At 52.5% G+C, this 13,384-nt stretch overlaps 2 protein-coding genes across 2 annotated transcripts; both read left to right on the plus strand.

Moving 5' to 3' along the window:
* Positions 1-4,806: 4,806 nt before the first annotated feature.
* LOC127058445 (hemoglobin subunit alpha-D) lies at positions 4,807-5,766 on the plus strand. The gene is made up of 3 exons (XM_050968514.1): positions 4,807-4,951; positions 5,166-5,370; positions 5,569-5,766. Exons 1-3 carry the CDS (start codon positions 4,860-4,862, stop codon positions 5,695-5,697), a joined length of 426 nt encoding a protein of 141 aa, XP_050824471.1. The 5' UTR covers positions 4,807-4,859; the 3' UTR covers positions 5,698-5,766.
* A 6,280-nt stretch (positions 5,767-12,046) lies between these two features.
* LOC127058442 (hemoglobin subunit alpha-A) lies at positions 12,047-13,002 on the plus strand. The gene is made up of 3 exons (XM_050968511.1): positions 12,047-12,187; positions 12,266-12,470; positions 12,782-13,002. The coding sequence occupies exons 1-3, from the start codon at positions 12,093-12,095 to the stop codon at positions 12,908-12,910; spliced, it is 429 nt and encodes a 142-aa protein (XP_050824468.1). The 5' UTR covers positions 12,047-12,092; the 3' UTR covers positions 12,911-13,002.
* Positions 13,003-13,384: the final 382 nt, after the last annotated feature.

Here is a 13,384-nt window from a genome sequence, read left to right on the forward strand (position 1 = left end):
TCAGACATGACTCTTAGACAGCCAGGTTTATTAGATGACAGGAACAGGTCAAAACAGAACTTGTAGGTACAGAGAACAGGACCCCTCAGCCAGGTCCGTTTTAGGGGGCAGTGAGCCAGACACCCATGTCTACATTTCCCTCCTCTCCAGCCCCTCCTCCTCTGGGCTTTGTCACTTTCCTGGGTCAGGAGGTCACCTGATTCCTTTGTTCTCCAACATCTTTAGCTATCACCTTGCAGGGGGTAAGGGCCCAGGCCATTAGTTGCCAGGAGACAGAGTGTCAGCCATTTATGCACACTGACCCTTTGCTCTGCAACAATTACACCCCCTTATCCCACCACCTAGAGACTTAAGAAATGCATAGGGGAAACTGAGGCACCCCTACAGTATTCAGAGGAAACATTAAGAACAGTCTCACTTTGTCACAACCCCTCACCCCCACCCCCTGCCCCAGCCCAGAGCCTGAACCTAAACTCCATCCCAGAGCTCAACCTCTCACTCCTACTGCACCCAAACTCCCTCCCAGAGCCAGCACCCCTCCTGCACCCTAACCCCCAGCTCCATCCCAGGGCCTGCACCCCAGACCTCTTTCCTCCACCAAAGCTCCCTCCCAGAGCCTTAGGCAGGTGGTGGGGGGAGAGTTTGAGGGGGGGGGAAGAGTTTTCAGGGGGTCAAATTCTGGGCACCACCAAAGTTTCTAGCAACCTGCCACCCCTCCTCCTGACCTAGGCTGGAGCAGAACCCGAGACATAGAGGTGAAAGGCATCGTATCCATATCCAGCCCCTTTCCCCATGTTCCTTTCCAGCTCCATGGGCAACATGCTGACTTCCCCAGTACAGACAAGCAATACAACATTGCAAGGCTGCAGAGCACAGGAAAGGATTTCAGCAAGATATGGGCACTGTTGTGATTTTAATTGTGACACCCTGAGGAAATGTTGAGTTGTGTGGACTCCCCTGAGTAGTGGAGTGTCCAGTGACAACACTCACTGTTGTATTAGTGCCAGTTTCAGAGTAATCTGGAAATAGAAGAGGTTAGAGATGAAGGACCATATTTTATCATGATATGCAAAGAACTATCACCCCTAGAGGTAGATGTAAGTAAAAAGCCACAATCTAGTTCTCATTAAAATCAATAAAAGGAGTCCCAATTGCATCAGGCCTGAAACAGTGCATGCTCAGCGCCTCAGCAACACCTCACATTAGGATGCAGCATTGTAGCACTCTGACTTGGTTTCCCTTTTATGATCCTCAGACCTGGAGCTAAGGTCAACATTCCCTCAGATATGGCTCACTCTTTCAAGGTTTGCTGGGTTTGGCAGGGGAACAAGGGCCGCTCATTTCTCTGGGTTTCAGGGTCCCTGTAGGAAGTGGCTGAAATCTCTTCTGACCCCTTGCTGCTTCCTTGACCTGCTTCCTACCATGGCCCTCTGCAGGTGATTCCTCAGACTCAGGTCCTGTGATCCTCTCTTCCTAGAGGTCCAGCTTTGCTTCTCATCACTCTGCTGCTGAAGGGAGTCACTTTCAGTGGCTTCACAGCCTCCTGGAACACCTTCACTCCTTCTACCTTCTCCCTTCAGGGCCAGACCCAGGATATACAATCCCTACTGCAGCTCTTCTCTCTCAGTTCAACCCTATTGGCCCTTCCTTTACAGCAATCCTTCAATCTGTTTCTTCTCAGCTGGGTCTAATCCTTAATTCCTTCTATTGCCTGGAGGTGTCAGAATAGGCTAATTGGACTCTTGGTCTCCCCTTAGCCTTGTCACTATCAGTGTGGGATTTGTACACACAAGACCCACCACAGAGCTCTACAAGCAAGAAGGCTGATTTTTTGGCTTGTGGTTCCTCTGGACTGGGCTTGACAAACTCCTGACCTGACCTGGTGGATCCCATGATATAAGAACATAAGAGCTGCCAGACCAGGTCAGACCATAGTCACTCTTGCCCATTATTGTCTCCAACAATAACCTGAACCAGAGCTTCAAAGGGAGTGTACAGAACAAGGCAATTATGGAGTGATCCTGCCCTCTCTTCCCTTCTCAGCTGCTGGTAATCAGAGGTTATGAGATGTCCAGAGCATAAGAACATAAGAACAGCTCTGCTGGGTCAGACCAAAAGTCCATCAAGCCCAGTATCCTGTCTTCAAATAGCGGCCAATGCCAGGTGCTTCAGAGGGAATTAACAGAACCGATAATCATCAAGTGAACCATCCCCTGTCACCCATTCCCAGATTCTGGCAAACAAAGGATAGGGACACCATCCCTGGCCATGCTGGTTTATAGCCACTGATGGACCTATCCTCCCTGAAGTTATCTAGTTCTTTTTTGAATCCCGTTATAGTCTTTGCCTTCACAAACATCCTCTGGCAGAGTTCGACAGGTTGACTGTGCCTTGTGTTAAGAAGTACTTCCTTTTCTTTGTTTTAAACCTGCTGCCTATTAATTTCATTTGGTGACCCCAGTACTTGTGTTATGAGGAGTAAATAACACTTCCTTATTTACTTTCTCCACACCAGTCACAATTTTATAGACCTCTATCATATCCTGTTAGTCATCTCTTTTCTAAGCTGAAATGTCCCAGTTTTATTAATCTCTTCTCATACAGAAGCTGTTCTATACCCCTAAGCATTTTTGTTGCCCTTTTCAGAACCTTTTCCAATTCCAATATATCTTTTATGAGATGGGGCGACCACATCTGCACACAGTATTCATGCTATGGGTGTACCATGCATTTATATAGAGGCACTGATATTTTCTGTCTTCTTAACTTTCACTTTCCTATTAATTCCCAACATTCTGGTAGCCTTTTTGACTGCTGCTGCACATTGAGTGGATGTTTTCAGAGGACTATCCACAAACTCCAAGATCTCTTTCTTGAGTGCTAATAGCTAATTTAGACCCCATCATTTTTTATCTATAGCCGAGATTCTGTTTTCCAATGTACATTATTTTGCATTTATCAACATTGAATTTCATCTGCCATTTTGTTGCCCAGACACTCAGTTTTGTGAGGTCCCTTTGTAATGCTTCACAGTCTGCTTTGGACTTAACTATCTTGAGTAGTTTTGTATCATCTTCAGATTTTGTCACCTCACTGTTTACCCCTTTTTCCAGGTCATTTATGAATATGTTGAACAGCACTGGTCCCAGTACAGACCCCTAGGGGACACCACTATTTACCTCTTTCCACTCTGAAAGCATGGGGCTGCATCCCTGAGCATCTTGCCTAATAGCCATTGATAGACCTCTCCTCCATGAACTTATCTAGCTCTTTTTTTGAACCCATTTATACTTTTGGCCATCACAACAACTTCAGCTTCAGATTCTGCAGAATGAAATTTTTCACTGAAAGACAATTAATAGCCCTTATAGTAGTGAAAAAACATTACAAATGTGAACCAGTGTTGGAGACAACAGCTTTGAGAGTTTTGAGCCATCTCAGTGGTCTGTTGACTCTGAAGCATAGCAAACACCTTTAGAGACCAGAATTCCTGATAACTTACATAGACTGTTGTACACACAAATTGTATATTTGTAATTTGCATATTTAATTACTGTAATTGCATAGACAAATAGCCAAATAAAGGTCAGAAATGGTAATGTTCTTGATAGTGCCCTTCAACTTGTATTCCTCATAAAGCGATTCCAAAATCTGCTGTAAATTTATTAACAGTTTAGTTGCTATGAAAAGGCCATTTCCTCTTGATCTTTGTGCACACCTCTCTTGGTCATCCCTGGCAGAACCCCTGTAAACTGAGAGACCTAACTTTGTAGCCCCAACCCAGCAAACACCATTAAAAATCCTGAAATGTTGCTTCCTACACAGACTGAATTTGACATACATCCTGTCGACTCCCAAAGGGTGAAGGGGGTAGAGAGAGGCAGTAGAGGTGCTACATTCATTTTTTGCATTGAGTCTTTCCTTAGAAGTCTATAGGTTTTTTCTTTTTCCAAAGATGCTTATGTAACAAAACAACACGGGGCTAGATGATCAAATGGTCCCTAGAGGCCTTACAGTCTAGGAATCTATGAGGGATTGAAATTTCTCAACAAGCAGATACAGGGCAGCTTGAGAAGTTCAACTGCAGTAAATCTCCCAGCAGGATGGAACTACCCAAGGGAACTGAAGAAAAACAAAGGTGCATGAGATGGGCCAAATTCTCCTCATTTACAGCCAGCTCACCCTAGTGCCTTGGAATCCTTCCTGGTTTAAGAGGGCCCCATGGGCTGTGCTAAAAGACCTTTGTGTGCTACCCTTTGGACAAAGAGTCTAGCTTCTGTAATTCTCCAGGGCAGCAAAGGTAGCGTTCTGCCCCACATGCAGACCAGTCAAAGCTGGGGGAGTTGGCTGACCACAATAGAAAAGGCTCAGGAGGGTGCCCCTTGGAACATTTCCTTTGACGTTAGAGTTTAGTGATTTTTACAGTCCCCTGTTGTTCCCTTGGTAGCGCTGCAGAACGGGGCCTTGCGCTAGCCGGGGGAGCTGGGGGCTTGGCGATTGGGGAGGGGGCGGTGGGTGCTCCAGGGTTTTTGTATCGGATCAGGCTTGGTGCCTGTGGGCTGCTCCCGGACCCGCTGTCTTGCTGTCCTGCAAAGCACAGTGGCACGGGATGTGCTCGCCTGCTCCGGGGTCCCAGGACTGGAGGCCGGGCTGTGCTCCGTGTCTCGGGCCGGTCCCATTGGGAAGGCGATAGCTGCCCAGTCCCGTAACGCCCGCCCCGCCTGAGGTCCCTCGCCCCGGATAAGATCAGGGCCGGCCCAGCCGGAGCCAGGGGGAGGGCGGCTGCCACAGCTATAAAGGTGGCGGCAGTGGCGAGCGGACCCGGACAGCCAGCCTAGCGCAGACCCCCGGCCGCCGCCATGCTGACCGAGGACGAGAAGCATCTGATCGAACATGCGTGGGAGAAGGTGCTGGGGCACCAGGAGGACTTTGGGGCCGAGGCCCTGGAGAGGTAGGGCCGGGGGCAGGCTGCCCGGACGCAGGGTGCAGGGAGGAAACCAGCGCAGGCACGACTTGGAAATGACCCAGCTGCGCTGCTGGACCGAGCTGCTGGGGGCACCTGGGCAGGAGGGCGCGGGGTGTCCCTGCCGGCCGGCGCGCGGCTCCCATGGCCCCCAGGGTGGGGGACTTTGGGATTCACTGTCTCTGACCTCCCTCCCCCGCAGGATGTTCACCGTCTACCCCTCCACCAAGACCTACTTCCCCCACTTCGACCTGCACCATGACTCGGAACAGATCCGCCACCACGGCAAGAAGGTGGTGAGCGCCCTGGGGGACGCCGTGCGGCACTTGGACAACCTCAGCGCGACGCTCTCCGAGCTCAGCAACCTGCACGCCTACAACTTGCGCGTGGACCCGGTCAACTTCAAGGCAAGTGCAAGCTAGGGCCGGGGAGAGTTCCCGGTGGGTGCGGGATCAGCCCGCCCCGCTTTCCCTTCTCTCCCCAGGGGGGTGCGGGATCAGCCCTCCCCTCTCCCTAGGGGCGCGGGCTGTCCAAGGGGCTGCCGGTTCGGGGCTCCCTGGGGCCGAGGGCTGGCTGCCGCTGACCCAGTGTGCTTTGCTTTGCAGCTGCTGTCACACTGCTTCCAGGTGGTGCTGGGCGTGCACCTGGGCCGCGAGTACACCCCAGAGGTGCACGTCGCCTATGACAAGTTCCTGGCCGCCGTCTCAGCGGTGCTGGCCGAGAAGTACCGGTGAGCGGCTGGCTCTGGCAGGTTAGCCACACGCTCTGCTGTGCTCTGACGCAATAAAGATGCCAACCCCGCATCTCTGTCTCTGCGTCTCATTGGGGACAGAGGGGGAGGTGGTGTGTGTGTGTGTGTGGGGGGGGGTCCTCAGCTCTGCCCCTGCCTGTAAGTCACTGGGGTCTGGATTCTGTGAAACTGCCGGGTCTGATAAACTCCTCAGTGAGACCTGTCAAGGGCACAGGTGCTGGAACTAGGGGTGCTGCCCCACCCCCGGACTGAAGTGGTTTCCATCCTATACAGGATTTACAGTTTGATTCAACGGCTCCCAGCACTGCTGGCCAAGGGTTTAACTAACACCTGTCCTAAGCGCCCTGGCTGCGACCACTTAGGGGTTAGTAACTCTTCCCACTGTCATAAGAAAATCGCCTCCCTAACCTCAGAGTAGAGGTCTATGAGAAATAATACAGTGGCACAGGAAAGATAAGTCGAGCTGGGGTTACAGCCCAGGAGAAAACATGGCCACTTGGCCCAGCAAACAATGCCCAATACTGTGTGACTGCAGGGATTATTTTATTTTGTTGTTTTCTGCTTCCAGAGGGTGGTGTCACCTTTCCAAAGAGCAATAACTGTGACTTCTTTACTTAGGGACAGGAAAACATACATTTCCCTCCAAACACATTTGATGTAAAACTAAAAGAATGTGCGAAAGGTGTGAGGCAGCTATGGCAAAATGACCCCTCTTTGAGCTGGACGGGTGACTTGCAGTACAGGGGGCTTTCTCTAGAAAATTGGCTGTGAGTGTGAGTCAAGGAAACCAAACAAGAAACAAAACCAATGCAGCTTTGGGCGGAAAATAAAATCTTTACTTCTTAACGCATATGTTTTTATCAATAAAAACGTTGCCAATGTTTTTAGAGACACAAGGTGGGGGACGTCTGGTAATATCTTTTATTGGCCCAACTTCTGCTGGTGAGAGAAACATTTTTGAGCTTACCAAGAGCTCTTCTTCTAGGCTGAGAAAGGGACTCAGAGGGTCCCAGCTAAATATAAGTGGAACCAATTGTTTAGCACATGGAGATAACATTTTCAAGGTGAATTGGCCTGTTTTTGTAACAAAGGTTACAAAGTTTTTGTAATCCATCACTTCCGAGGGTGCTTGGAAACAGCTTTTTCTTCTGACTGCTGAGTCTGATGAGGGGACCTGGCCCGGGCTGCCAGCTCCTGTCACCTACCACAACTTTGGGCCCCAGTGGACCAGGGTTAGACTCACAGTAATGATCTAGAGGGGGATATAAGGAGAAGGTGAGGCTGCACAATGTCCTTATTGCAATACTAAAGGGGTCAAGAAGATGAACTAAACTCTCCTGGGAGATGCTAGGGCCACTCCTAGGAATGGGAGGACAATAGTAGCAGAGGGTAGATTAAGTACATATGGGCTTGGGTTTCTCTACTCCAAAACGGACTGGGAGAATCAACAAGAAAAATACAGAGGAGGTGACTCTGGAACACCAGTGCCATGTCAGAGTGTGGGAGCACCTCATGCTGCAGGGTGTGCTTTTATCAGCCGGAACATGTAAACAGCTGGTGGGCATGCTGAGGTGAGAGCGGGAACAGGCTTTGTGGTGAAAGCAGGGCCTGGGGGTCAGGAGACAGAGCTTCTAACTCTGACTGTGTGCAACCTGGGGCAAGTCACTAACGGCCCAATCCTGGACACTGGAGTCTCTAGCCACACTCCCATAGACATCAGGAGCTGCAGGATTGATTCTCTAATCTCCCTCTGCCTCCTGCTTCTTTATCTTCAAAATAGAACTAACATGCCTCACCTACTTGGCTGGGGAGGAGGGTGTGCAGTGAGGAGGCTGAATTTTTTACTTTGAGATCCTTGAGCCGTACTGTCTTCTAGGGACAGAATTAGGGCCTATCTTCAATTGTCACTATCACTTAGCACTTGTCTTTAGATCTGCAGAATGGGCTGAATTGTGGTACATAACTTTCCATACTGGAGCTGCACCACATGGGAAGTTTGAGTCCCATAATTCAGAGACTCAGACATATTACCCACTGTGCAGGCCTAACTGTTCTCAGACTGGTGACTGTCTGGGACAAACCAGGACTGGTTACCCTGGGTCAAATCATGACTGCTCTGAAGCCTCCGCTATTGCTCCAACCAAGACAGCTGGACTGAGGAAGGATGGCTTCCATTTTTTAGAAGAAAAGCCCCGAGGCTCTCTACTTAGCACCCATGTCCTGCATTAAATCTCCATTTAAAATGAACCGTGCCACATTAGGTGCACATGCTGTGTGCACACCAGCCTCTCCCTTTGGGAGTTTTTGGTGCTCTGGCTCAGCCAGAACCCTAGGGAAATGCTTTGCGTTCTTTATCTATCATCACCAAACATGTATGCAAGCCCGCGAGACAGGGAGGGGATGCATGCATGAATGGGGGACAGGGTTTTTGGGGTGGCAGTGTTTGTAAGTGTGTGTTTGTGTGTAGATGAAGTGTGATTGTGGGTTTTGTATATGGTGAGCATGGGGGAGTGGTGTGCGACTGCATTGTAGGGGGGCAGTGTGACTGAGGGGACAGTACATGGAGGGGTACTGTGTAGGAGGGGACTGTATGAGGGGCAGTGTGTGGTGCAGCAGTGGAGGGGCAGGGTGTATAGAAGAGCAGAATGTTGGGAGGCAGTGTGTATGAAAGGGCTGTGTGCATGGGGGCAGTATATATGAGGGAGCAGTGCATGAGGATGGGCTGTGTGGGGGACTGTATGTGAGGGGTCAACATGCGGGAGCAGTGTGTATGAAGGGACATGTGTTGGGGGGCAGTGTATATGAAAGAGCTGTGTGTGTGTGTGTGTCTGTGTGTAAAGTGTGTATGAAGGCACAGTGTGGGGGGACATGTATCTGAAGGGGCAGTGTATATGAAGTGGCAGTGTCTGGGGGCAATATGTATTAGGTGGGGCATTATGTAGAGGGGCACTGTGGGGGCAGTGTGTATGGGGGGACATTGTATGGGGCAGTGGTGGGGGGCAGAGTGTATAAAGAATCATAGTGTTAAGGGGCAGTGTTTATGAGGGAATAGTGTGTGAGGAGGGGCTCAGTGTGGGAGGCAGTATGTGTGAGGGGACCATGTATATGAGGGGACAGTGTGGTGGCAGTGTGTAGGAGTGGCACTGTGTGTGTGGTGCTCTTTGTGGGGCTGTGTGTATGAGGAAGAAGTGTGTGGAGCAGTGCATATGAGGGAGTAGTGTGTGGGGAGGAGCTTTTTGAGGGGTCAGTGTATGGAAGATCAGTGTGTGTGTGGAGGGGTAGGGCGTGGGGGGCAGTGTGTACAAAAGGGCAGAGTGTGTGATGGGGCAGTGTGTGTAAGGGGACAGTGTGTACGTGGAGGGGTAGGGTGTGGGGGGCAGTGTATGAAAGGGCAGTATATGAGGGAGCAATGTGTGTGTGGAGCGGTAGGGTGTGGGGGGGCAGTGTATGAAAGGGCAGCATGTGAGGGAGCAATGTGTGTGTGGAGCGGTAGGGTGTGGGGGGGCAGTGTATGAAAGGGCAGCATGTGAGGGAGCAATGTGTGTGTGGAGGGGTAGGGTGTGGGGGCAGTGTGTACCAAAGGGCAGAGCATGTGAGGAGGCAGTTTGGGGGGGCAGTGTGTGCGAAAGGGCAGAGCGTGTGAGGGGGCAGTGTGTGTGTGGAGAGGTAGAGTGTGGGGGGGCACTGTGTATGAAAGGGCAGTGTGTGTGAGGGGGAATTGTGTGTGTGGAGGGGCAGGATGTGGGGGCCATTGTGTATGAAAGGGCAGAGTGTGTGTGGAGGGGTCAGTGTGTATGAACAGGAAGTATGTGTGGGGGCAGTGTGTATGAAGGAGCAGCATAGGAGGCAGTGAGTGGATGGGAAGTGAGTGAAGAAGTAGTGTATATGAGGGGGCAGTTTGTATGAAGGGGCAGTGGGGGGGCACATGTAGGGGGCAGTATGTATGAACCAGCAGTGTATGAGGAGCACTGTCTGTGTTACAGGGCAATGTGTGTGAGGAGGTAGTGTGGGGAAGCGTGTGGGGGGCAGTGAATATGAAGGGGCAGTGTGTGTGTGTAAAATATATATGATGGTGCAGCATCGGGTTGGCAGTGTGTGTGGAGGGTCTGGGTCGAGGGCTGTGGGGGCAGCGTGTGGGGAGTGGCGTGTATGAAGCAGCAGTGCCTGGGGGCAATGTGTGTGAGGGGGAGTATGTATGAGGGAACAGTGTGTGGAGGGGCAGTGTGTATGAAAGGGCAGTGTGGGGATGTGTGTATGGGGAAAGTCTGTATGAGGGAGCAGTATGTGAGGAGGAGGTGTAGGGTGGCACAATGGAATAAGAGAGAAGGTCCTCTCATGGATCAGCAACTGGTTAAAAGATAGGAAATGAAGGGTAGGAATAAATGGTCATTTTTCACAATGGAGCGGGGTACATGGGATGGGGGCAGGGATCTGTACTGGGACCAGTGCTGTTCAACAGAATCATACACTATCTGGGGAAAGGAGTAAACAGTGAAGTGGCAAAGTTTGCAGATGACACAAAACTACTCAAGATAGTTAAGTCCAAGGCTAGCTGTGAAGAGTTACGAAAGGATCCATAGAGGCTGGAGGTGCTGGGGCACCCCCCTGCTTGAAGTGGTTTTCATCATACACAGGGTTTAAAGTTTGGTTCAGTGGCTCTCAGCACCCCCACGATATATATTGTTCCAGCCTCCCTGAAGGGATTTCACAAAATTGGGTGACTGGGTAGATGAACAAAATGGCAGATGTTAATAGGTGCAAAGGAATGTACATTGGAAAACACAATCCCAACTATCCATACAGAATGATGGGCTACATTAGCTGTTACCAGTGCAGAAAGAGATCTTGGAGTCATTGTGGATAGTTCTCTGAAAGCTACTGCTCAATGTGCAGCAGCAGTCAAAAAAGCAAACAGTGTTAGGAATCATTAGCAAAGGGATAGATAATAAAACAGAAAAGATCATATTGCCTCTATATAAATCTTGAATACTGTGCGCAGTTCTGGTAACCTCATCTAAAAAAAGTTTAGAATTTGAAAAAGTATAGAGAAGGACAACAAAAATGATGAGGGATATTGAACAGCTTCCGTTTGAGGAGTGATTGAAAAGCCTGGGACTTTTCAGTTTAGAAGAGACAAGGGGGGATGTGATAGAACACCATAAAATCAAGAGTGGTGTGGAGAAGGTAAAGAAGGAAGTCTGATTTACCGCTTCACATAACACACAAAACAGGGATCACCCAATGAAATTAACAGGCAGCAGGTTTAAACCAAACATAGGGAATTACTTCTTCACACAAGGAACAATCAAACTGTGGAATTCTTTGCTGGAGATGTTGTGAAGGCCGAGACAATAACTGGATTAAAAAAATAATTGGAGAATTCCATGGAGGACAGGTCCATCAGCACCTATTAGCCAAGATGCCCATGGATGCAACCTCTTGCTCTGGGTGTCCCTAAACCCCTAACTGCCAGAGGACAGGAGTGGAGAGGACAGAGGATGGATCACTCAATAATTGTCCTGCTCTATTCACTCCTTCTGGCACTGGCCACTATCAGAAGACAAAATACTGGGATAGATGGACCACTGGATCCAGTATACCCATTCTTGTGTTCTTAGCAGGGGCCAGTGTGTGTGAAGGGGCCAGGTGGGGTAGTGCGTTTCCGGGGTAAATGTATAGGAGGGGGCAGTATGGGGAGCACTTTGTGGGGGAACTGCCCCCTGAGTAGCGCTAGCGTGGGCCACCCCTCCCCAGCCCGTGATCTCTGCCAGACGCAGCAGACACTGGCAGGGGAAAGGCGGCGGAGGATTCAGGTTGAGACTTGTTTCTCTCGTTTTGTCTGTAGTTCAAGGAGGCGTCCGGGGCCACCCAAGCAGACCCGCCGCCTCATGCTGCCTCTACGGGCAGAGCCCCACAACGGGCTCCATGGGCGACCCCAGGATGCCCACCATAGGCGCCGGCCAAGGCAGAGGAGCCCAGCACTGTGGACAGCTCTCCCCTTAGCGCACTCGGCAGCAGGCCGGGGACAGCGCTGCCGCGTCTGGCGCCTCCCAGCGGAATCGCTCAGCTCCTGGGGCTTTCAGAGCCCAGGGGCTACTGGTGGCTCCAGCATGAGGGACATGCGCCTGCCCCTGCGCTTTGCTCTCCCTGGTGCGCCCCCAGGGGACAGGTCCCCTCTTTCTTACGCAGGGGGCTGTGAAGTGCCCGGGGGCCCAGTGCCTCCTGCTGGGCATCCTGTAGGCAGCGCAGCTCAGCGGGCCCCTGGCAGGCCAGGTGCCAACCAATGGGAGAGGCGGGGCGGGCCGCGGGACGGGATATAAGGGTGGCCTCGGCTGCAGGCTGGTACCCTGGAGGGATTGGTGCTGCGGAGCCGGAACCATGGTGCTGACCGCGGGTGACAAGGCCAACGTGAGGACCGTGTGGGCCAAGGTGGGCGGCCACCTGGAGGACTATGGCTCCGAGGCCCTGGAGAGGTAACAACCGCTGCGCCCTGCCCCGCGCCCCGCCTGCGCCCGGCCAGGCCCCCCCTTAACCCACCTTGTTCTTTGCAGGCTGTTCACCGTCTACCCCTCCACCAAGACCTACTTCCCCCACTTCGACCTGCACCACGACTCCGCCCAGATCCGGGCCCACGGCAAGAAGGTGCTGAGCGCCCTGGGGGACGCCGTGAACCACATCGATGACATCCCCGGGGCTCTCAGCAAACTGAGCGACCTGCACGCCCAGACCCTGCGCGTGGATCCCGTCAACTTCAAAGTGAGTGACCGGCAGAAATGCTCTCCCCGGGTCCGAGCCCGCTGCTCCCCCCCCCGTCCGCCTCCTCGAGCCCGCTGCTTTCCCCCCCCCCCGGGGCGCTCCCCAACCTCCCTCCTGTGCAGCGCCCGCAGCCCTTACTAACCCTGTGCCCCCGCCCCAGGGCGGACCGCTGGGTTATGGGGGCGCCCAGTGACTGAACAGGGCCGGGAGGACGGTGCCGGGCTAGCTGAGCCCAGTTCGGGCAGCAGCTGGGTGGCCCCTCCTGCGCAGCCGGTTCCCAGCTTTTCTCACTCGCGCGCCTTGTCTTCCAGCTGCTGAGCCTGTGCATCGTGGTGGTCGTGGGCCGCAACAACCCCAGCGTCCTTACCCCTGAGGTCCACGTCTCCCTGGACAAGTTCCTGAGCGCTGTGTCCACCGCGCTGACCGCCAAGTACCGTTAGGCGGCGGCCTCGGCCAGGCTGGCCTCCGCCAGCCTCTGTGCGCAGCCAAGCAGCCCAATGATCTGAAATAAAACCTGCTGCCTTGCGCTCCACGTGTGCTGTCCTGCTCTCTCCTTGCGCCGCACGGGGCTGGGACGGGAGGGCGCGGGCTGCAGGGGGCAGCTGGGCCGGGTGACAGCAGCGGGTGGGTCCCGGCAGCACCCCACTCAGCACAGTCCCGGGGCGGCCGGGCGGGGACCCCATCCTGGGGGACCTGCACCTGGGTGTTGCGAAGGCCACGTCTCTGCTGCGCTTCCCAGCCAGCGTCCCCTATAGTATAGTGGAGGTGCTAAGAGCCATTGATCCAAACTGTAAACCCCATATATAAAGGAAACCACTTCAAGACAGGGGTGCGACAGCTCCCCTAGTCCCAGCATCTATGGTGAGGGGCCTAGGAAAATCTGTCTGGGGGCCTCGGCTCTCTCCCTTCTTGCA

The sequence above is a fragment of the Gopherus flavomarginatus genome, chromosome 9 (assembly GCF_025201925.1).
Source record: "Gopherus flavomarginatus isolate rGopFla2 chromosome 9, rGopFla2.mat.asm, whole genome shotgun sequence".
NCBI classification, from domain to species: Eukaryota; Metazoa; Chordata; order Testudines; family Testudinidae; genus Gopherus; species Gopherus flavomarginatus.